General features: G+C 46.8%; 10 protein-coding genes across 10 annotated transcripts; 7 read left to right on the top strand and 3 right to left on the bottom strand.

Annotated features, from left to right (window-relative positions):
* Nucleotides 1-283: 283 nt before the first annotated feature.
* H6S33_002565 (uncharacterized protein) lies at nucleotides 284-2,743 on the top strand (the record flags this gene model as incomplete). Its single annotated transcript, XM_044833915.1, has 1 exon — nucleotides 284-2,743. One exon carries the CDS (start codon nucleotides 284-286, stop codon nucleotides 2,741-2,743), a length of 2,460 nt encoding a protein of 819 aa, XP_044692726.1.
* Nucleotides 2,744-5,244: 2,501 nt separating this feature from the next.
* Nucleotides 5,245-5,649, top strand: H6S33_002564 (uncharacterized protein; the record flags this gene model as incomplete). The annotated part of the gene is made up of 1 exon (XM_044833914.1): nucleotides 5,245-5,649. The coding sequence occupies one exon, from the start codon at nucleotides 5,245-5,247 to the stop codon at nucleotides 5,647-5,649; it is 405 nt and encodes a 134-aa protein (XP_044692725.1).
* A 1,927-nt stretch (nucleotides 5,650-7,576) lies between these two features.
* On the top strand, nucleotides 7,577-8,788 carry H6S33_002563 (uncharacterized protein; the record flags this gene model as incomplete). Its single annotated transcript, XM_044833913.1, has 1 exon — nucleotides 7,577-8,788. The coding sequence occupies one exon, from the start codon at nucleotides 7,577-7,579 to the stop codon at nucleotides 8,786-8,788; it is 1,212 nt and encodes a 403-aa protein (XP_044692724.1).
* A 958-nt stretch (nucleotides 8,789-9,746) lies between these two features.
* On the bottom strand, nucleotides 9,747-11,535 carry H6S33_002562 (uncharacterized protein; the record flags this gene model as incomplete). Its single annotated transcript, XM_044833912.1, has 2 exons — nucleotides 9,747-10,667; nucleotides 10,738-11,535. The coding sequence occupies 2 exons, from the start codon at nucleotides 11,533-11,535 to the stop codon at nucleotides 9,747-9,749; spliced, it is 1,719 nt and encodes a 572-aa protein (XP_044692723.1).
* Nucleotides 11,536-12,069: 534 nt separating this feature from the next.
* On the bottom strand, nucleotides 12,070-14,403 carry H6S33_002561 (uncharacterized protein; the record flags this gene model as incomplete). Its single annotated transcript, XM_044833911.1, has 5 exons — nucleotides 12,070-12,570; nucleotides 12,632-12,743; nucleotides 12,806-13,165; nucleotides 13,219-14,272; nucleotides 14,364-14,403. The coding sequence occupies 5 exons, from the start codon at nucleotides 14,401-14,403 to the stop codon at nucleotides 12,070-12,072; spliced, it is 2,067 nt and encodes a 688-aa protein (XP_044692722.1).
* Nucleotides 14,404-14,716: 313 nt separating this feature from the next.
* On the top strand, nucleotides 14,717-15,797 carry H6S33_002560 (uncharacterized protein; the record flags this gene model as incomplete). The annotated part of the gene is made up of 7 exons (XM_044833910.1): nucleotides 14,717-14,750; nucleotides 14,804-14,849; nucleotides 14,909-14,923; nucleotides 14,998-15,032; nucleotides 15,098-15,188; nucleotides 15,254-15,319; nucleotides 15,395-15,797. 7 exons carry the CDS (start codon nucleotides 14,717-14,719, stop codon nucleotides 15,795-15,797), a joined length of 690 nt encoding a protein of 229 aa, XP_044692721.1.
* A 942-nt stretch (nucleotides 15,798-16,739) lies between these two features.
* H6S33_002559 (uncharacterized protein) lies at nucleotides 16,740-17,504 on the bottom strand (the record flags this gene model as incomplete). The annotated part of the gene is made up of 2 exons (XM_044833909.1): nucleotides 16,740-16,990; nucleotides 17,102-17,504. 2 exons carry the CDS (start codon nucleotides 17,502-17,504, stop codon nucleotides 16,740-16,742), a joined length of 654 nt encoding a protein of 217 aa, XP_044692720.1.
* A 1,808-nt stretch (nucleotides 17,505-19,312) lies between these two features.
* On the top strand, nucleotides 19,313-20,389 carry H6S33_002558 (uncharacterized protein; the record flags this gene model as incomplete). The annotated part of the gene is made up of 3 exons (XM_044833907.1): nucleotides 19,313-19,366; nucleotides 19,428-19,517; nucleotides 19,577-20,389. 3 exons carry the CDS (start codon nucleotides 19,313-19,315, stop codon nucleotides 20,387-20,389), a joined length of 957 nt encoding a protein of 318 aa, XP_044692719.1.
* Nucleotides 20,390-21,934: 1,545 nt separating this feature from the next.
* Nucleotides 21,935-23,768, top strand: H6S33_002557 (uncharacterized protein; the record flags this gene model as incomplete). The annotated part of the gene is made up of 3 exons (XM_044833906.1): nucleotides 21,935-22,888; nucleotides 22,942-23,402; nucleotides 23,465-23,768. 3 exons carry the CDS (start codon nucleotides 21,935-21,937, stop codon nucleotides 23,766-23,768), a joined length of 1,719 nt encoding a protein of 572 aa, XP_044692718.1.
* A 1,111-nt stretch (nucleotides 23,769-24,879) lies between these two features.
* On the top strand, nucleotides 24,880-26,866 carry H6S33_002556 (uncharacterized protein; the record flags this gene model as incomplete). Its single annotated transcript, XM_044833905.1, has 5 exons — nucleotides 24,880-25,416; nucleotides 25,484-25,569; nucleotides 25,621-25,695; nucleotides 25,762-26,145; nucleotides 26,203-26,866. The coding sequence occupies 5 exons, from the start codon at nucleotides 24,880-24,882 to the stop codon at nucleotides 26,864-26,866; spliced, it is 1,746 nt and encodes a 581-aa protein (XP_044692717.1).
* Between the last annotated feature and the right edge of the window lie 621 nt (nucleotides 26,867-27,487).

Below are 27,487 nucleotides of genomic sequence, written 5' to 3'. Positions count from 1 at the left end.
AGAGTAACTGGGGAGTGCTGGTGTGAAGATATGGGTCTTGATGCAGAGGAGGGGCTTTACCGGTGGGTTCTCGGTAATTCAGGTCCGGAGGCAAAAAGGTCTCTCGCACTTCTCTCTCCAAGTATTTTCAGATCTGCATCGGCCGGGTAAGCGCCCGTGTCCCCACATGCCATTCGTTACCCGCTGTGTCCAGCAGTAAGATTCTACAACTACATCATATACAGACAGACACAGCCAACCACAGAATAACTATATATCACAACACAAGTAATAATACAGCACAATGGCCGACGATGGCATGCTCGTCAACTTTGACATAGGCCCCGACGCATTTGTGGGCGCCCGCTCCGCACCATCCTTCAAAGGCGGGAAATGGACCGACCGACAGAAGGCAAAGAGGCTTGCACAGTACCACATCCGCAAGGGAAATACAGCAGCAGCGCCAAAGAAAGCAGACGACGGCACCGGAGAGTTCAATGTCGCAAAACCCCAGGGCCAGAAGAAAGACAATCCCAATTCAAACAACTCAAACCCAAACCATGTCCCCTTTGACCGCAGCCTAAAGCGCAAACGTCCCAGCGAGCCCTCTGCAGCCCCAAGGCCCAATGGCACTGGTGTGCCCCCTCCAGGAACAAAACCTGGCGAATTCGTGTCTTCGCTCTGGACTCAGAACCCCGCATCAGTCACCATTGAGTCCGCGCCGGAACCAGAGCCGGAGGCACAGGCCCCGACCAATGCCCCTCTATCAGACGGCTCCACGACCTTCACAACGCTCGGCCTCTCCCCCATCCTCGCAAACCATCTCACCACAAAATTGACCCTCAAGGCCCCCACAGCAATCCAAAAGTCTGCAATCCCCGAGCTCATCAAGACCGACAGCGATGCCTTCATCCAGGCCGAGACTGGGTCCGGAAAGACGCTAACGTACCTGCTCCCCATCGTCAACCGGGTCATGCAGCTCACAAAGCCACGGCCCTCCTCCGACGCCCCTAATGGCAAGAAGGAGACCATGGCACGCCATTCAGGCCTCTATGCCATCATACTCGCACCGACCCGCGAGCTGTCCCGCCAGATTGAAACGGTCCTGTCAACGCTCATCCATGCCAAGAACGGCCCGCACTGGATTGTCCCCGGCTCCGTCATTGGTGGGGAGAAGAAGAAGTCCGAGAAGGCGCGGCTGCGCAAGGGGCTCAACATCCTCGTTGCAACACCTGGACGTCTTCTGGATCATCTCGAGAACACAGAGAGCCTGGATGTCAGTCGGGTTCGGTGGGTCGTCATGGACGAGGGGGATAGACTCATGGAGCTGGGCTTCGAGGAGACGATTGGCAGCATTCTCGCAATCCTGGAGAAGAAGAGCAAGCTTCCCAACGGCACTCCGGAACGGGGTTCTGGCGTTCCGAGCGGCGAAGAGGTCCTTCCAAAGCGCAGAGTTACGATATTGTGTTCAGCGACAATGAAGACGAATGTGCAGCGGTTGGGAGACATCTCGCTGAAGGATGCGCTCTATATCAAGGCCGAGAAGAGCGCCGAGGACGAGGAGGCAGATAACGCCGGGAAAGAAGCTGGCGAAGGCAAGTTTACGGCCCCGGCACAGCTGAAGCAGAGCTATGCCGTTGTGCCAGCCAAGCAGCGGTTGGTTGCGCTCATGGCAGTACTCAAACGGGCGTTCATACGGCAGACTGCCACGCCGCGGGTCATGGTCTTCTTCTCTTGCTCCGACTCGGTCGACTTCCACTTTGAAGTCTTCTCTCGCAAACTTTCCGAAGAGGCCGCCGCCGCCGCTGCTGCAGCCACTTCCACCACCGCCGCCGACTCCAGCTCCGACTCCGAGTCCGACGCCGAAGACGCCACCCCCGAAGACGGCAAACCCAGCAAAAAGAAACCCCAAGACAAAAAGAAGAAGAAGAAGCCCGCCCTCAACCCCGCCACCAGCCCCGCACCAACCCTCCACCCCTCCTGCCTCCTGCACAAGCTCCACGGCTCCCTCCCGCAACCCATCCGCACCGCCGCCCTCCACTCCTTCACCACCACCCCGCACCCCACCATCCTCTTCTGCACCGACGTCGCCGCCCGCGGCCTCGACCTCCCAAACATCGACCTCATCATCCAGCACGACCCCCCCTTCTCCCCCTCCGATCACCTCCACCGCATCGGCCGCACAGCCCGCGCCGGCCGCCCCGGCCGCGCAACCATCTTCCTCCTGCCAGGGCCCGAGGAGGGCTACGTCGACTCCGTGCTCAAGAAGGGCGTGCGCGAGGGCCAGCTGGCGCGCGTAAACGTCGACGAGCTCTTCCGCAAGGGCTTCGCAGAGGGGAAGGAGAAGAAGCGCGAGTGGGAGGACCGCGCGTCGGAGTGGCAGCTGGACGTGGAGCGCTGGATCGCTGAGGACGCGGGGATGAAGAGTGTTGCGGCCAGGGCGTGGGGGAGCCATATCAGGGCCTATGCGACGCATGTGGGCAGTGAGAGGGCGGTATTTAGTGTCAAGGGGCTGCATTATGGGCATTTGGCGAAGAGCTTTGGGTTGAGGGATAAGCCGGGGGATATTAAGGTTCCTGGTGGTGGGGGTGGGGGTGATGGCGGCGGGAAGAGTCTGGCGGTGGCGCAGAAGAGGGGGGTGGTGGAGGAGAGTGATGAGGAGAGGGATGAGAGGCCGGGGAATGAGGCGATGAGGAAGATGAGGAAGATTGCGCAGGGGATGTTGAAGAAGAGGGGGATGGCGGATGAGTTTAATATTGGGTAGATGGGACTGTTGTGGTGGGAGGATGTTTTTTTTTTTTTGTTTTTTTTTAATAGTATCAAAAAGTCTTTTTGTTTTTTTCTTTGTGATGGGCGTTTGGGGCCATGAAAAAGATACCTGTTTTGTATGATATGTTGATCGGGTATGTAGATATATTTTATGGGAAGCAGCAATATAAGGGTGTCTTTGGTTGGAGTATTCCAGGTCTTTCCATCGTTGGGGGTTTGGATCACCTGCGACTGTGCTTCCCTTATCTCATTAAAGATTCGACCGGCCAAACTAAAGAACCAAGATAAGAATAGGTGTTCAAAGACAGGCTGTCGAGTCAACCTCCAATCTGTAGATACAAGCCAACCGGCAATGGCATAGTTAACTGTCCTTGCCCGCACCCAACAGTCGCAATATTCAATTCCAGTAATATCTAGATAACCTATAGGTATATGACCAAGTAATGAACGCCCACCAAACTGCCTGTTTTTCGCACAACTCATCACTCGGGGGATTGTAATAAATCATAAACTATCACTCGACGACATCAATACCGTATTATCTGAGAAATTTCGCCGCGCATATTCAGCAGGGGTATAAGCCAACCACTAGAGGCAGTCTTTGGACGTCAATATGAAAGTTTTGGTGTAGAATATCCCTGCTATAGCGCAATGAATTTTCTCAGATTTTGCGGTATAGCAAAACAAGTTGATTGATTAGTTGATACATTGATTGATAATTCATTAATTGATGATCACAAAAGGACTTGGCCAAAGATCTTGCCTCGCATGCAAGAAGATGTGAGATAGAATGGCACTCGAGTCGGAGAATGTTTCCTCTCGTCGATGTCCGAAATGAGTTGGTTGTAATTACCTATATGTAGGCTTATTTTAGACCATAGCCCGCCATTAGACCTATAATTGGCACCTGTCTCGGCTTAGGTCTGTGTAAACAGTTATGGAGGGAAAATGCCGACCCCAACCCTGATATATTTGAATATATTTAGACAGAGACAGAGAAGTTTTTATCCTTACTCCCCATGTACTAGGAAAACGAGACTTTGGATTTTAGTCAAACCCACTCCCATGATCGGCGTGCAGACCCTCGGTCTATTGTCCGTATGTAGGTTTTCAGGTAGATATAGAAGCCCGGTCCTGGGAATCAATACTAGTGAATAGATAAAGCTGTTTCACGCCGACCTGTGGGCATAGTCTACGTCTGGAGATGGGCGTAGGCATGGTGTCCCTGCAGATATGTCAGTGAATAGATCGAGCCTAAGCACCTATGGTGGGCGCGTGTGGTTTGTATGTGTACCTATTCTCGTTCGCAGATTTTTTTGGAGATTTGTGTAGGTAATATGGGCACGAGATGAGACAGACCTCTTTAACTTTTTCTCCCCCACGTAAATATACTCAAAAAAAATGTCGGCTACATAGTTCCGGTTCACTCTTTGATTTGGCATTTCAAAAACTGGAGGTAAAAAAGGGGAGGTATAAAAAAAAAAGATGGTTTTCCGTAGCGGGAATCGAACCCCGGCCTCGCTGTCGTACTTGTTTCCTTTCGAGGGCATGCACCAACACATACGCCTCTTATGCTACGGAACCCGAAATAACTAAGTGCTAGGGGACATTATAAGATAGATATACATTAATTAGCATCATTATAGAACTTTCCCAGTCCTAAACTCACCTGACGAAAGGTCTCGAGTTTTTCGAAACTCACTTTAAAGGATACAAGGCGAGACGAGACTTTTCCCAACTCTCGTCTCGTCTCGTCTCGTTCCCCATCACTACTCACACACAGTCACTACATGAGAGAGAGTGCGCGTAGGAGTGAAAGTCTACCACACGTACACACACAAACTACCACTGTGATATGTTGATCCAATGGCATACACACATCCTACATCTCTTATTATATGATTATTATCACCATATCAATCAATCAATCAACCATAACACATGGGCGAGCGTCCAAATACCAGTGAGTGATATGTGATGATTCACACAAGATCTACGTTAAATTATTTCCTCCAAAATTACCCAGGTCGATTGATTTTCTATATGGCTGTTAGCTTCTAGAGTCTTATATATTGTGCTATGAGCTATCCTACCGCGTGCTCTAAGAGAAAAGTACTTAACCTGAATCAAACACCTCATTTTCACGACTACATGGATTATCTAAAGCGACATAAAGCAACAGAATCCTCAAGCTAATATAAGTGATGCTTCAGACATTGTAGGATCCGCACCTTGCGCATGTAGTTCTAACAAGTGTGTCTAGAAGCTACGCTACACACCAATGAAGCCCCTTCACTCACTTAGTGCCTACGTATACGTATACGTGTAATCAATTTCTACCATAGCTACCGTGCAACCTGTTGTTGTCCAGTCAAGCAAGCAACCCACAGAAATACTACCATCACCAATTACAAGTACCTTACATTCCAATCGAAATATTCATCCAATCACACATCTCTTCTCTTCACATCAAGATATCCATCAAAGCTACCAACCATGGACCGCTTAACCCTTCACGAAAAGAACATCCTGCACGAAGCCAGGACTAAAATCAGACTCCACCTTCAATATCTTGACGCACACCTTATATATTCCCCCCTTGTATATTGTATTCAAGTCGTCGATGAAATAATCGATCACATTGACAGGGTCAAAGCCCTTGCCGAGGCAGTCGTGCGTGGAGATGACACCAAAACCATACACATCGAGAACGCTAACATTTCACGAAAATCCACGCTTGAGTTGGCTAGGAAGATTGAGAACTGGGGAAAGGAGGGTGATATCACGGCTCAGTTGGGAGCATATAGCCAGACCGCTTTTAGCATCCTCTTCCCCGCGAATTCCATTGAAGATGCTGCTTGTGTAGCCTCTGAAGCTAGTCATAGCGATGACAATGAGTGAAGCTCTCATTAGAGAGCTGGTCTCAAGTCTACTTGGAGGATTTTCGGGCTCTGCGGTTGTCGGTTTCTTTACACGCTAATATTGATGGAAAAGAATGGCTTGGTAATTCATCTCAATTCTCCCTTACTTCCTTGCTTTTGTTCATATCATTAACATATTATTTAGATTGTGTCTTGAAGCTGGCACGAGTCGGTGATGTATTATATGGGATGTGAGATTCGATCTCATCTCATATAACAATACAATGGCAGCGTTTTTCTTGTACGGCATATAAACGTACATTTGAATTCTTGTCTTTTCTTCTGCCTATTGATCCTCCATCCAGTCGACTACACGTCTTTCAATATATCCTGGGATAGCCCACTAGGACAACCCAATTAAACAGATACTGACAACCATGTAACATCGACCTCTTCTACCTTGTGCCTGTCATAATCAAATAGTAAGACTTTTATTGGGTCAGCATATCCATCAAGTTTGTTAGATGAATAGCTATAAAGCCGCTAAGTGGGGTGAGTCAAATCAAACTTGGAAACGAGGATGTGCCTGTTCATCGTGGTATATATTAAGATAGATTGGAAACCATTCAGTATCTCTGCATATATTGCTCTTCCTTGTCCAGGATCCCTAGTCTCTGATTTCGCTGTTGATCCATAGCATTAATATGCCCGACTTCTGTGTACTGTTTGGAGCTTTCTGCTCCAGAAGACAAGAGGTGGGAGCGGATGAGGTGAGCCTTGGGATTCTTGGTCCACGTCCATAAGGGCTCACTATAATACTATATGTAATTGCCTGGAACTGCTTGTTTACACAACTGCCCATCAATTTCAAGTTACAAGAGTGAAAACTCCCAATGCAGCGCCCGGAATTCGGGACATCCGATGCTAGGAACCGTGCCCATATTTCTATGGTTTTATACATAGATAATAGATTCAATCTGAAGTTGTCTCTATTCCATCTACTCAGCAATCATTTGGCAGATGATGGTATATGAACCTCTGCAGGCACATAACGCAACCCCATGTCCTGCTCTGTGTTCCACATTGGTCGGTTTCACCCTGGTCGCATATGTATTATCCCGTTGAGTTACCATCAAATGGGGTTGACTAACATAACCCGTGCATGCAGGATGCTGGTTGAAGGCATGTTATTTTTCCGGTGCCTGGTTGGTTACCAATAACCAAACAATGCTGCTCGACATCGCTCGAAAACCTTAACACTGGGATACCCGGAACCACTAGGTCATAGTTCAGAGCTAGAAAAGAGAGCACGCGTATCGTTCCCCGTTGCGTTGAACGGGCTCAATCGATCCAAACCCCTCTGATGCAGGTTTGCAGGCTCGATCAGCTTACCTATCACTCAAGCCTGTGGATCTAATAATTGGATTATGGACTAGTATTACTTGAACCCTGGTTAGCGATCAATAGTATCCCTGCCAGTTTTGAGTGCTCTCATATAATTCAGGGATCTAGCCATATAGCTACGGCTCCATAAGTACTCCACGAAGAGTAGAAGACATAAATACAAGGGAACGGCCATCTGTGGAGGGCAGAACAGAGTCGGGTATGACTTGTACTCTAGGTAGAGGAGCAATTGAAGATGACTTGAACCAGGGTATGCTCCAAACGTATCTAAATGCAGTAAGTCAGTGGAGTACTAACGAGTGCGTACCTTGCAGGCTGCAGGGCCGCAGTTAGGATCCCATACCTTAGAATACACTCAGACAACGGTTCACCGGGTAACCAGCCCCCCGGACCCCCCGGTGTCAGCCTCAACCGCCCAAAGTGATACAATCCCCGAAACATCCATACCACACACAAGCCTCCCCAAAACAGAACAGCAAGAAACAGACATGCAATGTTAACGTGACAGGCACCTCTAACACCTCTCCAACCTCCCCCCACCGCCTCCAGATGCCGTCACCATCATGGCACTCCACAGACTCCATCGCTTCTTCTACAGCACCTCCTTCACCATCCTATTTCTATTCCTGTTTCTGCTGCTGCTCATCACCCCCGCAGACGCAATAGTGCAGGCATACTTCCGAAATTCACAACTCTACAACATCTTCATCATCGCCGGAACCTATGTCCTCACCGCACTTCTCGCCCTGGCGATATATATATCGCGCATTTACTCCGTCCGCCGGCTAATGGAAGAGATCCCCAAATCCTGGGCTCCCGTAAAGAAGATGGACCTGCCGAAACGCGTGCACAAGGCCATTGCCGGCAATCTCGGCAGGAGCGCCATCATCGCTGTACAGAGTCGTCCGAACCCGTCAACTGTGAGCGGTACTGGTGGCGTGATATCGCACCCGGGGTGGTCGGCGCCTAGCTCCGTGGACCTTCCCGAGGTCCACTATCTATCAGTAATTGCAGAGTTGCCGCACCTAATCGAAGCCAAGGCATTGTCGTTGCGTCTGGGAGGACAGGACTTGCGGAGGCAGCCGCATATGACGCTGAGAGCTTATTTGAGCCATCTCGCGGCGTTTGGGGTTGTGAAGGGAGGCGCAGCAGACCTCTTTCTGGATGGATATGAGAGGGCAAGGTTCAGGACGCGGAGTGCGGGGGTGGAAGAGGAGGAATTCAGGGGCTTGATGAAGGTGTTTGCGGGCCTTCTGAGAGGAATGGGGGAACATGCTCCCCCGTCGATACATACGCAGGAAGAGGACCTGAGCGGGTGGATCACCCATGATGAGGATGAGGATGACGAGAGGCACGGGGGAAGTGGGGTTGCAGAGGAGGAATATGGATACTCTGAGGGTGAAGGAAGCCTGTTGAGGAGAGGACCATTCATGAGCCTGGGCTACGAAACCACAACCACGGACGATGGAGACGAGGAGGAAGACGAGGGACTTCGATACACTCCTGATCCACATTCTGGCGGTCAACATTCATACTTTGACCGGCCAAGGACAAAAGAAGAGCATGACCTATATCTTGAACAAGAACGACAAAAAATAAAAAGCAGCCTAGGAAGGACTCGGATGCAACGCGCGAGAACATCATCATTAGGCAGTGCAAAATCTGCAGGAACTAAGGACGGCGAGGGATATGAGATGGTCTCATTATCCCCACAGTCAGATAGGGCGAGGGCCCAAAGATTAAGTGTTAGGGTTAGCACAGGGACGTTTGGATAGTGGAGCGTGGGGGTGTTTTCTTCTTTGTTTTTATTCTTCCTTCTTTTACGTTTGGGATATTCCCCACCGTACTTAATGTCTGGAACAAGAGTCACGAAAACGGAGAACCTATTGTTTGTATTATTTTTTGTAGTAGTATTTCTTTTTTTCTTTTTTTCTTTTTGGCAGTTTTGGTGTTGGGGTTTGTTGCTGTTCCTGGGTTTCTGGAGTTAATTATTTATCATAGATCGATCGAGTACTAAAAAACCACTTTGCTAGTTATTCCTATCTCCTTTTTTATTTATTTCTTCTTTTTGTTGGTGCGCTAAAACTTTCATAATCATTGAAAAAATCTTCCTTCAGTATATTGGTTTTATGGCTTTGCATTTATCGGTTTTAATATGGGCTACGTGTATAATATTGTTGCTGGCGGTGGATATAAGGGTCCACGAATGTACATTGGTTGCTAAGTATAGAATACGAATATCAAACGGACAGGACATATATTACTTATATTTCCCACGAGTACATATGTAGTTAATTGTGATGAATGTAAACCTGCTTTACTTGTGCTGTCTCGTTTAAAATGTAGTAGAGTCTTCATCGTTGTCATCATATTTAAAGTACACATCAAGCCCTGTATTGCCAAGCTACGTAGGCAGATTGCCAGCCGTTAGCTTGGTGTAGTGCTACACTCGCCGGTTATTCAAGTAGGTGGCTTAAACCCCCCGTAGCAAAAGAAAGAAGGGGGGGGGGGGGATTGGGCTCGTGTCACCTCCTTTTTGTTCTTTTTTTGTTATCAAACTGACAGTAACTTTATGAAAGCCCTTCCTTAATAATTCTGCGAAGTCTAGAAACACAAAAAGACAAACGAACATACGAGTGATAGTTTATGATCCATAAATAAACACCACAGAGACAACTAATACACTTTAAAAATACAGCATGGTCTAAGCGAATACCAATACATTTTCCACCACTAAGTCTCCTTTGTAACAGCATTCTTAGCCTGGGTCCACATAAACTCCATCTTGGCCCTTTCAAGTCTTTCCTTTGCCAGGGCGTCTGTTGGACATCGTTCCGTCGTGAATTTCTTGAAGCCCTTCTGCTTCAGCTCTCCCTCCCATACGAGTGTACACATGTTCTTCTCCATATCGACTTCTCCAACCTCCTCCTGCTCTCCTTCCTCAGCACCCTCCTTGGGCGCAAGCGATTCCTTCCAGTCGATACGGTTGACCATCAATTTCCTATACTTACTGATCGAATACGATCCTCCCTCGACGATAACCAGATTAAATTTTGGGTTCAGTATACAGATACCAGTAAGTGCAAGTTGCTCCGCATTGATGTTAATCTTATATCTGTGCCGACCATTTGCAAGAGTTTCGATGCGGAAGACAAGACAGCGTATTCCCATCGCCTGATCTTTCTCCTGGTTCACATGAAGTTTTTCGTGACGTTGCTCTTTGCTGAGTTTACGTTCTTCGTTCATTTTCAAGTGTGTTTCATATCTTTCTTGGATTTCTCTATTAACCCTTGCCTCAACTGCGGTAGGATCTTTAACGGCCTCGTCTCCAAGAACTCTCATGAGATTGCTCTTCTTAATCTTCGGAGGAGGCGGGGGTTCCAGTCCGAGGCGTACTTTTGCTTGCTTCTCTTTAAGAGCTTCTGCACGACGCTGGCGGCGAATCTTCTTTTGTTCGCGCTTGGTAAGAGGCATAGGTTTTGGAGGTGGTGCTAGGTTGTCTTGGGGGGGTGCGAGTAGAACGGGATGTTGAATATATGATGTGATTATGGAGTCGGCGGTGTTTATAAGAAGTGTTTCCGGTGTTAGAGATAGATAAGACGACGCAGTTGTGAGGCCCTGATCCCACCATTCGATATCTGGTGGCGGTTCACGCTTTGAACCGACAAAACGTTAGCCTCTACCGAAAAAAGGACAAAGAGTATACGAAGTCTCGGATACTCACAGCAAAGGCCTTATCAGCATGCATATCCTCATCAATTCCGACCTTCCGTGCCGCCTCGGCGATCCTCTTCTTCATCGTCTCCAATGCTGCTTGTCGACGTAAAGCATTGGCCTGCTCAATATATTTCCCCTTCTGATTGAACACCAATGTTTTATTTAGCCTCCTCGGCGCAATTGCTTTCGACGACAGGTTCGGATCAAAGTACGGGTTTTTTGTCGGATCAGTCAAGTCTGGCGAAGGTCCAGAAATGTCAAGCTGTTTCTTTCCTCGGTTTTTGCCGCGCTGAATAGCATCAGGACGTCGATTCGCCATTGTAGTCGCGAACTTCGGCGCCAGGCCACCCTTCCCCCCCTTTCGCACTCCCATATCACCACTGTCTCCTAGCAATGCAGGATGAAGTCCAACATCCAGACCTCCCCTGGCTTTTGGTCCATCATCAACCTCCTGTTCCTCTCTTCTATGGTTGAACGAAGGGACCGCTGGAGGTCTGTTGGGAAGACTCGCGGCGATACTAGCGGATCTTGAGACCGCCCCTGAAACGCGTGCCCTCATGGCCGCCAAACGGTCCGCAGCTGTTTGGGCTGCAGATTGGGGTGCAGCAGGGGCAGTTTGTTGCGGCTGCTGCTGTGAGGTAACTACACCCTTCTTTGAGGCGATAGCGGCAGCTCTGGCTCGAGCTTCCGCTATCATCTTTTGGATCTTTTCCTGGTCGGGAGGGGCCATTTTGGGTTTTTTGTTGGCTCCGGGAGGTTGTTCTTCAGAAGGTCGCTTCAGCGATGGCTGCACTGTAGAGACCATGATAGAACGCGGGGTGGCGGGCGTCAAGTAAATGGTGTTGATCAATGCAGGATGTCGCTGGCAGGATGCACGAGGCTGGACATGGACAAACGAACATCAAGAGCTGAAGTGCCAAGAGGCAAGGTGCATAGTATGCCAAGACATGTCTGTATCTCCTAGTAATTACAGGGTATCACATAGGATACAACTATTTCTTTACCTGCCAGGACCTCGGTGATTAAGAATAAAGTTATTTGATGTAGTTTGTAATAGGGTATGAGTTCTTTTGGCATTTTTGAATAACCTGGCGGGTTTAGAATCAACTCTCATGAGATCCATGATAAAAATGAGCGCTTCAAGTCTTGATAGCACAAATCTATAGGTGCTCTTATGATAGACATCAATTACTTCTCATCTGCAAAGAACTACAAATTATTTAAGAAGTAAAAAAAGAAAAAAAGCTCAATCACATTTCTGCTAACATTCTTATTACAATCTGTCGTTTCCCCTCATAAACATACTTCCCGCCAAGAACCTTTGCTACACTGTCGTAGCTTAGCCCTCTTCACCAAGTCTCTTCAATTCGCCGTCTGCAAATCTTTCTGCACTTATCAAATCGGTGCTACCATAGACAACCTTACGCCTGACAACAGCAGAGTTACCAGCAGCACTAGCATTGTTCCTCCTGCTCCATTCTTGCAAGTTGCCATACTCCTCCATATTACCGCCTCCAACCGTAAATACAACAGCCTCCGTGAACCCTTGACGACGTTGCCCAAAGGTGGGTCCTCCTGAAATTGGCTTACCATCTGGCCCAAGTCTGGCGGCCCCAGCCGGGGCACCGGTAGTACCGCGTGCAGTAGATGAGCGAGGATCAAAATAAAGGTAATTTTCGGTTTTTGCAAGCGCAGAGGTAGATGACGAGGTGGGATCCATGAGAGACTCGACGATCTTTGTAATTGTGAGATCCTTGTTGACCGGAAGGAAATTCTTTACTCCTGAGATCAAGTTTTCAAATCCACCTCCAAGTGCCCCGTCTTTGAGCCGATCGGTCAACTGTAGTAAAAATTAGTACACTTAAACGTGTGGTCAAAGAGATTCATATCAAATAACATACCCTGTTGCTGATGGAACTAAAACCTTTGAAGATATCAGTGCCACCAGTGGTCTGTACAGGCTGTTGGGATGGTGCCGAAGTCATCATTGTCATCTTCGTAAGTTCACGCACCCTAAAAAGTATTGTGAGAAAATAGACCGTGTAAATAAATATCAAGTAACCATATATACTTACTTCTTGACATATGCCAATGGTGCTAGATCACAGCCCGCATTCTTCAAAGCCTCCTCGTACTCATTCATGTCAACTTTGCTAACAACGCTCTCAGTGCTTAAATACCAAATGATGAACATCCGCATTTTATCTACGGGGTTCTTCCTCTCTGGATCATTGATAACCTCCAAAAGTTGAGCTTTAGTTTGCCTAGTAATATTTTCTTCGATCTGGAAGAAATTATCGAGCTGACGTTCTTTGATCCCCTTGAGAAGTGCATGTGCAATGTTCATGTGCATATCAAGGATTGCCTTTCTGTCGCGCAATTCCGGCAACTGAGTGATAGCCGCTTTGAGATGTTGTGCCGAGGAGCCAACGTCGCTACCAAAAAATATAAGCCAAATCACTCGAAAAAATCATGCAAAAAAACCTACCTTTGTAGATCCTCCAGTGAACTTGTGCCAGTCTTCCTTGTAATTTCGGCAACATCTTCTTTATACCTCGTCAACTCAGCATCAATATCCTCCGCAACCTGCGGGAACGGTACACCAGCATTTCTAGCCCAAAAGAAATCATTGGAGTTAAGGTCATAACTCTTCTTCCCCACTTTGCCATTATCATCGATCGTCTCCACTGTAATTCGGTTCAATCGCATGTTTAGCACATCGTGAACTAAGGACTGGTAGGTCCATGAATGTGATAGCATTGGGATAAGATCGATGTTACGGTCGAGAATGATTAAGACTGGGCGGGCGGCTGGCGTAGTAGTGGAGCCCACGCGAGCCGAAAATAGGTTATTATCGCGAGAGTTAAGAACATGGTCACGCAGCTTCCGGTCGAGCTTCTGGGCTATGACTTCAGCAGCATGCCCTGTAGGAGCTCGGATTATAGGAATAGATCCCATTGTAACAGCCACCGAAAATAAGCCCCCAACAACTTTGTCAATTGTTTCCTCAATAACAGTCTTTGCTACCTGCGCAGAGATCACGGTGTGATACACGTCTTTTAGGTTCAAACTGAATAAATCCGGCTCGGAGACCACGAAGTTCAAGTACTGATCATAAACTTGTGCGATTTTCTCAGAATTATTATTCTGGGCCGTTGTCGCTGCAAAGTCTTCAAGCAGAGCACGGGGAACTGAGGAAAGAAAGTTGACATATGCGGTATCATACAAGTTCTTGGAAAGATCCGCAGAAATTGCAGCGATGTTCTCGGCGGTTGGCTCGACCAAGTAGACAACTGGAACATCCGGGATGGGATGGCGAGGAGTGTGCAGATTGAGATGTATGGTCACCCCAAAGTTCCGAAGATCCTGAACTCTGAGGACAGATGAAATGACATCACGGCCGAGGTTGTCGAAGACGAGCACCTTCCATATAGGCTCTCCTTCTTCATTCAGGATCGGGGTGGATGATGGAATAAGGCCATTTGCTTCAGGCTCATGCTTCGATTGATCATGATTTAGGTTTAGGATCTTCTCGATGGAGGCTATAGGTAGAGGTGCAAGATTGATCAGCAAGACTTCGGGAAAGCATAGAGCTAAGCTAGTACTACTGCTGGCCGGAGAGTACACACCTACCGACTTGACGATCTCGCAAAGTTTGGCGCGCAGTAGCCATATTTAATGGTTCAAATCCCAATTTCCAGTGTGGGATAGTAAGGTTGTGTCAGAATTGTAGTTGAATGAGTTGAACAGAGCAGTGGAGACGGAGGACAATCGAAAGAGCCACCTTCCATGCACTTAGGCGAAAGGTAAGATTATCAAGATAAGATCTTAGCCCCTCGACTTCCGGGTAACACCTCCAGTGGTGTGTGCCCGCAATTGCCAATAACCTCACCTCCGAGCTGCTGTATTCGCGTTCCCTGGCCAGCCATTGCATCTATCCATCTCCAAATACCCCGCAGGAGCTGCCTACACACACAAGAATCATCATGAATTCAAGACACACCGGTAATCTAAGCGTAGGTCAGTTGATACACCTTCTCTTATGACGGAACTGATGCTGACTAGATAATTAGATGGCGTCCATGTTGACATGGAGCATCTCAAGAAGGGTGAGGTAAAGTAAGTTTATCCATCTTCTCATAGATTATTGGAGCAGAGCAACTGACTTTACTTTCTAGTTTGGGAACTTCCATGTAAGCATCAGGTTGAGATTCAACAAGTACACCTTCTCTTCTAGCTCGAGCTTCATGCTGATCGAATCATGCAGTATGGCAGCAATCTTTGATGGCGGTGTTGTCCTTGGTATGTTCTCCTGGATACATAATCGATGGTGTAAGGAATGAGCTGATAGAAATGGTTAATTTCAGGCGCCGATTCTCGAACAACCACCGGATCCTACATCGCGAACAGAGTGACAGACAAGCTTACCCAAGTACACGATACAATCTGGTGTTGCCGGTTAGTTTTTATCAGACCTACAACTAAATAATCGCTTGGGGAACAGCTACTGATTGTTGGTGTAGCTCTGGTTCCGCCGCTGACACTCAAGCCATCGCTGATATCGTCCACTATCACCTACAGATGTACAAGTAAGCTTCTCTAGACTCATTTCGGTAATTTATTGCTTTTGGAGGACGTGTGCAAATCTAACATTTACTCCCCAGCGTAACAAATGCTGAGCCACCGGCTACCCGAATCGCAGCTGCTCTTTTTCAAGAGCTTTGCTACGACAACAAAGATAACCTGAGCGCCGGTATCATTATTGCAGGCTACGACAAGCGTCATGGGGGGGAGGTTTACTCCATTCCTCTGGGTGGTTCGCTTCACAAGCAGCGCTATGCCATTGGTGGTTCCGGTTCAACATACATCTACGGTTACTGCGATGCCAACTGGAAAGAGAATTTCACTGAGGGCGAGTGTGTGGAATTCGTCAAGGGAGCGTTAGCAGAGGCCATCAAATGGGATGGAAGCTCTGGAGGCGTCATCCGAATGGTTGTACTCACTGATAGAGGTGCTGAGAGAAAGATTTTCTTCCCGGATGAAAACTATGCGGGTGATGGTAAATAGAGTGCAGGAATCGAAATTCTGAGGGGGGGCGCCTCCCTCTTTCCATTGTGAAGACGTACTTTATCATAATAACCTTGAAAAGGCCACTATGTTTTATTTCAGCCATGTTCTACTCTGTGATCCCCGGGGACTCTAGATTCCTGTTCAATTTCCCGCCGAAGCAAGATTGTGAAGGCGTGCACGAGTAGCTTCATAACAGCCACAAGATGTTGCTCGAAAACTGATTTTTATGCGGTAGCACTTTCGGAAACCAGAAATTCGTCATATTACCTAAGCTGGGCCAATGACCTCTTTTCCTGATTTTTTGACACATCTACGAAAATTGTGCTAACCGCAAATTACTATTGACAAATTACAATCCTGAGTTAAAGAAGTTGTCTTATGGATGCTGACATTTTTACAAGAATTTTACTGTAATAGGCAAAGGTTTTAAGTAAAACAGCGAATTTGAGATAAATAAATACCGAAATCATCGACAAATTATTATCACATATCAACTATTATAGTCTTAATACCTCACTTACCGAGAATTTTTAGAGCCAAGACATTGTGCTTTCCCTATCTGTAATTATATTAGGTAGGGTTTTTCGAGTTGTAAATTGTGTGTATAATGGTAGAAAAAAAATAAAGGTAGCTAGAAATGACCAAGCGATCGTGCGATGATACGTAAATGTAAAGTACAATGCAATAAAGGGGGTTGGAGTTGGCGGCTGATTCAAACCGGTCTAGCCATCGGTTATCTGAAAGGAACATTTAAATCATTACCTCTGCCAAGTACAAGTGAATTTTCTATCATTACCACTTCACAAAACAAGAGCAGCACAAATTCCAGCCAAATTCCGTAGTTATCCCGTTCAATCAGTCATTACAATTTGTTATCCTAATACTTGCAACCCAACTCCTAAGAAATATTCCCCAGAAAAAGCCCCTCTAAGCCCGCAATCAGGGCTCGTCCTGATCATCTTCAGGACTTTCCCTTTTGGAAGCAGGCTTCCTATCGGGCTGTTTCCTCTCCCATTCCTTGATCCATTGCTGAGCCTTTGTTTCAGCGTCCTCATCACTGAGTCCCTGCCTTTTCGCTTTGGCCCTGAACTTGCTCAGCTTGACCATCTTCCTGACCTTGTCCTTGTTGTTGACGCGGTACTTTGTGGCAGCTTCGCGGTGACGCTCTTTAAAGGGTTTCTTTGGGACGTCTAGCATTTTTAAATGGTTGTAACCGTTAGCGGGTAAGTCACAAGACATTACATCGATAGAAAAGAAAATTTTACTAGAACTCGATTGCAATGAGAGGATCAACGTCTCACCATATCGCGATTTCCATTCTTGATAGTGCGCACTGAGGTACTCGAAGCTTTCCTTTCCACTTTCGGGTGGATCCTTCTCCTTCTTCCTCTTTTTCTTCCTCTTGTTATCGAGCTCTTCACGGTTGACGCCGGACGAGATAGAGATCAGGTCGAGCGAGGAGTTGTACGCGAACTCCTGAAAGCGTTCTTTGTAGAGAGCGAGATGGCCCCTGATGCCCCTTTCACCGGTAAACCGCTTGGTGCATTCGGAGATGGGACATTCGAGTTCTTTCGGCTTGATCTTTGTGTCGGGGGAGGTCGGTGGCGAATCTTCTTCTGCTGGCATGGTTTCTGCGGTTATTCGGCGTGGCCGCATATGTACAGTGGAAACAGTCGGGACGTTAGATGTTGTGCTCTTGATCATTTCTGAGCTCCGTCGCGTGCTGCCTGGGCGGCGACGTTATTGATGCGTGCCGATCCCAGAAGGGAAGTTAGTGTAGCACGTGAGCTACCCTAGAAACTGGAAGCACTTAGTAAGCCCTTTTTTCCTGGGGGTATGTTTCGTTGCTTTTTTCCACTCTCTTTCGAGTTGAGCAGCAGCAATGGGGATGATGGATTGGATGGAATTTCGGATGGGGGGTGGGGGGGATTGGGGGGGATAAACTGCCCAGCTTACCTAGTGTCCAACGACAGAACCTGAAGAATACAGGTCAAGACCACACCACCTCTGGAGATAGAGAGAGCGAGGTGTGTTAAAGATGATGATATGGCAAGGTATGTAGTGGGTAGGTAGGTAGGTAGTGGATAGAGCGGGTGGGTTATGTAGGTAGGGTGCATGTAAGTAAGTACCCCTCTGGTTTTAATATGCTGCTGCTGCTGTAGCTCAAGCTAGAGAGTCACCCAGAGTACGGGGGGGCAAGGGTAAGGGGCGTCCCACAGCTATTGTACCCGTTTCACCCAACACTGCTCAGAGCTCAGTTTACTGCTCGGTCAGTGCAGGACCGATAACTTACTTTCTTGGCGCTAAATGGCACTACTTTCAGCTATCATTGGCTCTCTACAGCGCGGTTTGGGCAGCTTTGCTACGGAGGTCTTCATCACAACCACCCACAGCTTAGGTATTTCACCATAGAAATTACTCGTAACTCGTACAGTGCGACCTTTTACAAGTTCAGTACGATGTCCAGAAGGCCCGTCGAATCAGAGCTTTCCAATATCTTGGCTCTTCACGGACGTACATGGTTAGCTTCGATCATGGATCGGTGTTGTGACTGTAGTCCCAACTAGAAAATAGAATGCAGATACTAAGGAAATTTTCGCCGAGCTTCATGTTCCCTCCCCTCATGCGATTATCACATCTCTGTCGCCATGGGTCAGTAGTGTCTTGTCCCTGAATATCGCTTCCTTAGCTCCCCCTGCTTTTTTAAGGTTTCTGCCTTACGGTGCAATTCGTCTGTCCTGAGCACCCTGAATTTGATGCGGGAGCACCCGCTCTAGAGTAGTACGTATGGCGCACCTTACGTACGAGTACTATCCTTTCGCGTTGAAACCCCAGGGTTATAATTCTATTGCGCCGGCCCTACTAACAATTACACATCACGTAGCTGCTTTTGTGGCTCGTTATGTCAACACTCATTAGACACCAAATATGTACTTACCTTCGTGTACCTCCTAAGTATTTTACTCTGGACCACACGATTCTACGCTGCCATCCTGCTGGTTATGAAATGTGCACGAGCTTAAGAGTGCTATTATAGCTTCCATGCTCGTGATAAAGAGCTTTGGCAATTCTGCCGATAACAGCACCAAAAGGGATTAGGGCCCAAAACACCCTACTGGCTAGCAGCCGATCAAGCAACAGGGCTAGGGTTCGGGCTAACTTTTGACATGCATGCGCACCATAACCCCGAAGAAGAAATATTACAACAGCTCTACTCTACGCGACCTCAAAACTGTTGACGGAAAGGCAACTGCAGGATCCCGCCTTAAATTGCTTACCCGGCCTCTGTGGAACCCTCAGCGCGAGCACGCTATCTCCCTCCCCTCACACCTATTTCCCTTCCCTGACAGCTATCACCCTCTCCCCACAGCTATCCCTTCCCCTCACAGCTATCACTTTCTCTCACAACTATCAACAGCTTAATAAAGACTTACTACTTGAGCTATCGCACAGAGTTGCTGCCACCTATCAACCTCGGCCAACAACACTACTACTAAACGTCTCAGTGAACAATGGCAAACAGCAATGACAAAGACAAATTCAAGTACCGTGTGGAGATCCAACAGGTACACTCATCCCTGAGTTTCTCCACACGCGCAACGCGCAACGCGCTAATAGACCATCCAGATGATGTTCGTCTCCGGCGAAACGGGCGAACCAAATGCTGAAACAACCGGCATAATTGAAGAAATAGTCCGCGGGCAAGTCATCGAGATGGTATAGCTTCCCCATAGCTTCAAAAAAAATACCTTTTTAACATAACCGTCCTCCATCAGCTCCTCCAATGTACAAGCCAAGCCGCCCGCCGCGGCTCCCGGTCAATCTCTACGGACGATCTTATATTCCTAATCCGCCATGATAAAGCCAAGGTGTCCCGGCTGCGCACCTATCTTTCGTGGAAAGACGTCCGTAAAACCGCCAAAGAGCAAGACCCTAACGGCGGTGCCGGCGCACCCGATCCTGCAGATCTGTTAGAAGATGCTGCAGCTGGAATTGCAGGGAGTGGGGGGCCGATGCAGATGAAGCAGCGGAAAGCGAAGATTGGGCTCCCATGGGAAGTTGCTAGTTATTTCTCGGAGCAGGTTCCGGAGCGCGAAGAGGACGAAGATGAGGACGAAGTCGAGGCAAACTATGCGACATTGCAGAGACTGAAGAATGCTGATGAGAGAACGAGAGGGATGACCAAGGACGAGTACGTCCACTGGTCGGAGTGTAGACAAGCATCCTTCACCTTCAGGAAGGGAAAGCGTTTTAGGGAATGGGCCGGTTTTGGGACGGTGACAGAGGCGAAGCCCAACGATGATATCGTTGATATTTTAGGATTTTTAACTTTCGAGATTGTACAGACATTGACTGAGGAAGCGCTAAGAGTTAAGGAGGCTGAAGATCAGGTTCTTATGCAGAGTCGCGAAAAGAGCCGTAAGAGAAAGCGGGAGAAGTTCCTCTTCCACGCAGAGGAAGGGAGGACTGCCGTTGAGGCTAGACACGTCGAAGAGGCTTTCAGGAGATTGCAAACTCCAAGGCCGAAAATGAAGGCTATGAGGAACTTTTCTGGCGGTGTTGTCAAGTCTAGATTGATGCTCGTTTAGAGTGTAGGCGTGTTCATGTTGTTTGGTAACTACCTGGGTCTTATTTTTTCCTCTTATGTTTTTCAATTGGTGTCATTTGGTTGATGGGTATTCTTTTTGGTGTTACTCCTGGAAGGTAGGCCTGTATTTATGGGGTCACTCATGTTTGTGTAGATATTCTATTGTGAAACAGTGTAGTTTTTGATTCATCATCAAGCTGGTCCTTCAGAAAAAATGATGTGGACGGCAATCCAAATTCCCAAATATCTCTGCCCAAAGACATTGTATCTGGGTTCATTATCTGGCATGGACAAAATACTCGCACTATTAGGCACCCGCCCTCTACTGGTAGTCAGTGACATGTAGGGAAAGCAGATTCGAGCAAAGTCAGGTACACCTGAGATCAGAACTTCCCACTGCTATGAAATCAGATGTCCTCTCAGTTTTCTAAAGTTTACGTGCAGGTAAATATACTACTTAACTGAGAAAGTAGCTTATCTTGGAGTATTCTGGATTGTTTCTGAAAAGACTTAATCACACATTATCACTCGATGATTATCGCTGCAGATTATACGCTTAACATCACTACGTATATCGCCTCGATTCCTTACATGTAGCTATTTCAATTAACAAAAGTAACTTTCAATATATCTCTATTGAAACATATTTCTGGTAAGTTAGAAACTATAGAAGCAAGTTGCATATGTGGAAACCTCACAGCTTAATTAATACTTAGTATACTTGACTTGTAACTCCATATGTATGTTGTAGGGCACCTATGTCTTGTATTTTAGGAAATATGCAGCAACGAAGAATCGGCGAGAAGGATCCTCGGACCTTGATAAATAGGATACTTGATTTTGAAACACAACTGATAGTGAATCCTCTGCACGGCACTCACGTCTGGCTGGCGGTAGAACACATGCATCACATGCAAGATTCTAAACGGCTGTACTTCTATATTACTAAACGGTAAATTGCATTTATATGTCATATGCTGCAGCTGGTGTACCGGTGCCATCTTGCATCTTGGAAACATTCGATTTGAGGATAGTGATATTAGCGTTGTGAACTCTACTAAATAGCTTGGCTGATCAGCAGAGTCTATTTTATGTATCATAAAGTGCCAATTTGGCAGATATGTAAATTCCGAATTTGTCCATAGTCTTCTTGCTTTTCTTTTACTGGCCAGCGCGGTTAGACTGTGGCTTTCAAGGACTGATTTATTTGGCTTAAGCCACACCCGTGACCGCGTGTGGCAGCTAAATCACCAACAGCCAGCTCGCATCCCAGCCTCCCCCCGACATCATACAACCTCCACCTCCACACACAAAGCGTCAGTCCCCAATCGGTATGTTGCTCGCACTCCCCCACTATCGAGTCAAGAGTTATATCTCTGCCTCTTACCTCTATTCCCTCTTGTCTACTTCAATCCGCTCCACCACCGTTTGCACCTCCGACAGCAGACCGCCTGATTCTCGCTTATCCTCCCCGTGAACCAACCAGACGTGCTTATTTCCTCAGTGCCCCAGATTCTAGGATCACGCAGGAACTAAAACCTTACTCATGCCGTCATCATATTCATTCAATCCGGAGGAAACAAGATTGCCTGAATCCGACGGCGAATGGTCTGAGCCCGAATCCGCAGACGAAGATGGCCTGTTCAAAGATCTCAACAATTGCGAGGCCCCCAGTTTATATGGACTGTCGCCAGCCTTAAATTCCCTAGGGAAGAGTAATTCCGTCTCCCATGCGCAAGCGACCGCCGAACGACTCGGCTCTCTAGACCTTAAGGCCCACGAATATACCATTGCCGGGATCAACAATAGTGATAAGAAGGTTCACCACGAATTCAAGTTACTATATCTTGAGGAGAATCGTTTCAATGCTCAAGAGGCTGCTGTACTTGAGGATAAGTTTCAGAAAAAAGTCAGATGCATATTCGCGGTTAGGCAAGCCGAGGAGGCTATGCGAGCGAAGTTGGAGCGCGAAGAGCGGGAGAAGCGCGCCGAGATCGCTCGGAGAGCCGCGGAAGAAAGGGCTCGATACGAAGAGGTGCAACGGCGTCAACGAGAACAGCAAGAAGAATTAGAACGCAGGCGAAAGCAGGAAGAAATGGAACGGATTGAGTTCGAACGCCAGCAACGAGAGCGGGAAGCAGCACATTTGAAGCAACAGGCGGAAAAAGATGCTAGGGATCAGGCTGCACATGAAAAGCAGCAACAGCAACAGCAACAGCAGCGACAACAGCAGCAGCAACAACAACAACAACAGCAACAGCAACAGCAGCAAGCGCAGCCGCAACAACAACAATACACTGGTCCTTCGGTTTATGGACGGAAAAATATTAGCGTTGAATCGACTGCTGTCAGCAGGGTCCTAGCTGCTTTGAAAAAGGTTCGACAAGATGTCGACAACGAACCGCAGTTTATGAAGAGTAAGAATCTTATGGCCATACGTCGTGATTTGCGTCCAAAGCTGGGACAGCTCAATGGAGAGAAGACGCAGACAGTCGCAGTTGTCAGTTTCCTAAACTACTACGCTCATTTCAATCATACTGACAGACTCAATAGCGTGAATTTTACAAAAAAACCTTCATGGATCTTCTTAACGATACAAACGGACCCAAAGTCCTCGCGAGTGGCTTCTTTCTCGCCCCTAATGAACAAAGCAATGTTCCTATTCCTATCGCCTTTGTTTGGGCTGTCAATGAACTCGCAAAACTACTGGTGAAGCAAGTTGAAGCCGAGTGCTCTATTAAACCCGAAACAGCCGATCCCCTTGGTATCACTATCATCGCTACATTTGCTGGCGACGGATTAACTGTGAACGGCAATTCGTTTATCGACATTATCCTTGCACGACTTCTTAAAAGCAATCCAATCTTGAGGGGTGAGCTTGGGCCGGAAGACACGGAGAAGGACAGAAAACGATTGGGTTGGAAAGTTGACGAAGAAGGTACATGGGAGGCTGAGGAGGCGCATATCAATTCTCTTGTAGGATTGACAGCAGGTTATGCCGCTATCGCTGGAAGGTAACGAAATAAAACAAAAACACAAAACAATTTCTATTACAGCAGCTGACATGTTACCACAGGGATTTCGGCGGTTCAAAAATGATCAACCCCTATCCGATCTTTAACCTCTGGCATGCAGTCGCCTTCTTGCTAAACCAACCTATGAACCTGCTTACCAACTCGCATTTCTTTGTCATGAAAACACTATTGCAGGTCGGTGCTAAAAAGCTTGTCGGTGTTTATGGGCACCAGGCCAAGAAACTCGTCGAGCTGTGTATCACCGAGTGGGCGATCAAAGGTGTAGAACTTGGCCTCGGTGGTGCACAGGCTGTGAAAGCATACGGCAAATACTTAAGAGAGGAAGACTGGTGGAAGAATTCTTAATTCTTGATTTTACATTCGTTATTGGGCGCGGCAATTGTTACCGCAATCGCGAACGGTGTTTAGAATATGTAAAATATCTCGGAGGCGCGAATGGTTCATTGTCTTTCTTTTTTTTTTTTGGGTTCGACACTGTTTCTTTCTTCTTTTCTTTCTCGTCTACATTTCCTTTAAATAGTGTATCTTTCTGTAGATACTCACTGGCAGAGGCTGCAGGGATTTTCGAGAGATGCATGTCTACTCACTCGGTTTACGTGGAGTAACTGCTTAAAATCCCTGTGCCATAACGATTGAATGATTATACAATTCTCCTTCAAAGAACACACCTAATATGCGAATAGTTGCAATAGATCCCAGAATTCCTTTGGGCACTGGCCACCGCCTAGAGTAAACTTGTATAAGTAAGAACCTACGTATATCTGCAATGTTATAGCGAAGGCTTGGTATACCACGGTTCGAGAAAGACCCAGGCCTGTGAGAGCAATTTTGTAAGACACCGTATGAGTTTAACAACACTTGGCGCCTAGATTGGACTAGGTTATTTACATGTAGATTCGTACATCCACTTGGTCTTTTGACGCGCTGTGCCGAAGAAGCACTGCACGTAAGGACGCACGAGATTTGGTCATCAAGCCCAAACATGTATACGTACTTACCCTGGTCACGCTGGCCAAACCGAGACTCTAGTGTACAATGTCATCAGCCTTCGTAGTACGGGTGTAGAATCAAATGCGTTGGGTATCAATTGAAATCAACAGCAAAATAGAATCCACTGATTACCACAGCGACTGAATGATTTTTTTGTAAAACATTGGCTCGAGTGATGTATTGTGAAGAAAACACGCCATGGTTTGATTAGTCATGACCAGCTCATGACCGATCACTCTGCAGAACGAACCAAATTCGGATCGAGAATTGTACTTGCATCCGATGCGTCCTTCTGAACGGTTCGGCTTATAAAGGGTATACAGATTCCCCCTATTGATGAACTCTGGATCCACCTACTTACCACTCATTGTAATTCGGCACAGTGAAAGAGACTTCGAGCTCCTGCAGCTATTTTGTGGCTTTATCTCAACAAATACCTTCAACACCCCTGTCAACACCAGCTACAATGCCACAAACCATCCTTCCTGCAATAATTCCCGCATCAATTGTTTTGAGTTCAGTACCGCAATTAAACGATGACACTTATTCTGGTGCAATCAAAGAAGCGCTCTCGATTGCAGGATTATGCTTATTTTCACTTCGAAATGACTTACCAGTATCAAGCGCGTCTCTATCATGGGTAATTGTAGCATCATTATCATCCACAACTCTGGCTGTCTTTGCAGGTCTCTCTTATACTAGCCCCCCGAAAGATGTCCAACAACCCGGTCCGGGTGAAACGCGCTTGTATTCAGAACCAGTACTTTTCCGCTGTAGAACGCATCACACACGTTTATTCCCGCAGCGACATTCACTTGCCTATTCGGTTCTACAATGTGGAATGCCACTGAAGTTCAAAGGCTCGGTAGGGCGTTTGTTCTCGTTCAGTAACGGGCATAATAAGGATAAGAAATGGTCCCTGTTCGGCGTGGATTCGAGGGATTATCTGAGGCGTGGAAATGAGACGATGGAGGAGAAAATGAAAGTATTTCTGGCTGAAAATGTATGTATGGGGTGTTTTTATATGGTTTGTGTTCTAAAGCCGAACCACGCTAATGTGCGAGTGATAGGACATGAATCTTAATGACTACCCTACAGTTTATCTTATTACAGCTCCACGATTTCTGGGATATCAGTTTAATCCTGTGAGCTTCTGGTATGTTATTTCATTGTACCAAAAAGGAGTTTTGATGATAATTTGAAGAAGGTATCTGAAAAACAAAGATGGAGTGTTGTCCCTGGTGATTCTCGAAGTAAACAATACTTTTGATGAGCGGTACATGTATCTTTGTCGCCCATCTAATTCTTCTTTGACGGATTCCAATGTCCCGTTTGGACAAACCTTCAGTCAAAACTTCTCCAAAGAGTTTCATGTATCGCCCTTCAACGACCGAACGGGGAAATATAATGTCTTGACTCGCGACCCTCTCTCTGAAAAAGAGGATTCCAATGGAATTGTAAACACTACAATAACTCTCTACGATGATTTCGATAATAAGAAGCTCATCGCAGGTTTACGCTCTGTGGCACCTCCAATATTTCTTTCAGAGCTTTCGACATCGGTCATAAGTTCTACAGTTTTCGTGATAAAATATGGATGGAGCGGCTTGATCACGTTTCCCAGGATTGTATGGGAGGCGGCAAAGTTGTTTGGTGTGAAGAGACTAAAGGTCTACCTTAGACCAGAGGTGAAGAGAAAGACAATCAGCCGGAATGCAACCGCGCTGGAAATGTGAGACCCTTCAATCCCAAAATTGGTGGTTTATTGTGCTGACACGCAGTGATGTAGTGAACTAGAGAAATATTTCAGACTGTACCTTCGTATTAGAGTTGAGAAACATCCTGTCCCGACCATAATACATTACAATTCCGCCGGAATTGGGAATCTGCCTCATAAAGAGACATTTAAATCCGCTGAGGCAGCAGCCATGGTACCCGAGATTACCTTCACTGTCCTTAGTCCCAGGTTCTACACAGTCTGGGCGGCAAACTGGTCTATACAAGAAGTTTTATCTGCTGAAGAATTAAAGCCAGAACATAAGAAGATTGTTGAGATATCTGATGTTGTTCGAGTTACAAAGCTTTTGGATCATACGCCTCTGGCGCCATGGAATAGGAAATACCACGGACGGGCACTTACGTGGCCGCTCATTAAAATAATGAGAGGGCAAAAGCCTTCTGCTTTGGATCGGCTTTTGACAAAGGATCTCCAGATCCTCAATGCACCCAAGGTTGACCCTATAGGATATAGTAGATGTGTTTTGCAAGCAGTGCTGACAATGAGAATTTTCTATGGGGATGAGATGTGGTTGGGGGCTTATGATCTGGCTATTAGAGGGATTCTAGTGTACTTTGCGTGGAGTGGATTCATGGAGGCTGGAGGTTTTGCTTTGAAGCCTTGGGGAGCTATTGGGGGGTTGATGGTGTGGAGGATTGTGAAGGATTTTATGTAATTACATAGTAGCCATTAATAACATTGGAATACAATTAGAGATGGATCGTTATACCTATTATCTATTCGTAATAGACTTCGCTATTGGTTTCCGGGATAGAACATAAAATTCTTAGATGTTTTTCCTTGAATAAGAGTTCTAAAATAGCGGATGCTCAATCAAACACCTCAAATGATTTATATTAGTATACGTATAATCAGTAATATATATTATAGTTCGACTTAAGATCCTGTTGCTATCTACATACAAAATCAATGATCAACTAGAGCAGCTCGAACACTTTTGGACTTATGGGCGGGAGAAAGTCATTATTACTACGCCTTCAAGCAGGCCGAGAGAGTCTCATAACCATGCTTAAACCGTGAGTTACCTTTCCGAACGTACATAAGTATCCAAGAGACTTACTCTGAGGCATGTATTGACTAATCGCAAAAGTTGACGCTTTGGAAGATAGCAATATGAGTCTGGACTTGTGTGTAACTGGCTGCTTTTGGCTTAGAGCAATTTTGTTAGTGGATTTCCGCCGAGTGATTAGCTGTGCGGCTGACTCAGATGCTTGGCCTTTTCAGCCTCCGTTAGCTGCAACGATCGCCACATCTTCTATTCAACAACCACACGCGT

The sequence above is a fragment of the Morchella sextelata genome (assembly GCF_020137385.1).
Source record: "Morchella sextelata strain SCLS chromosome Unknown scls_13, whole genome shotgun sequence".
Taxonomy (NCBI): domain Eukaryota; kingdom Fungi; phylum Ascomycota; class Pezizomycetes; order Pezizales; family Morchellaceae; genus Morchella; species Morchella sextelata.
The sequence above is the reverse complement of the archived record's forward strand: the minus strand, read 5'-3'. Positions and strand labels throughout refer to the sequence as shown.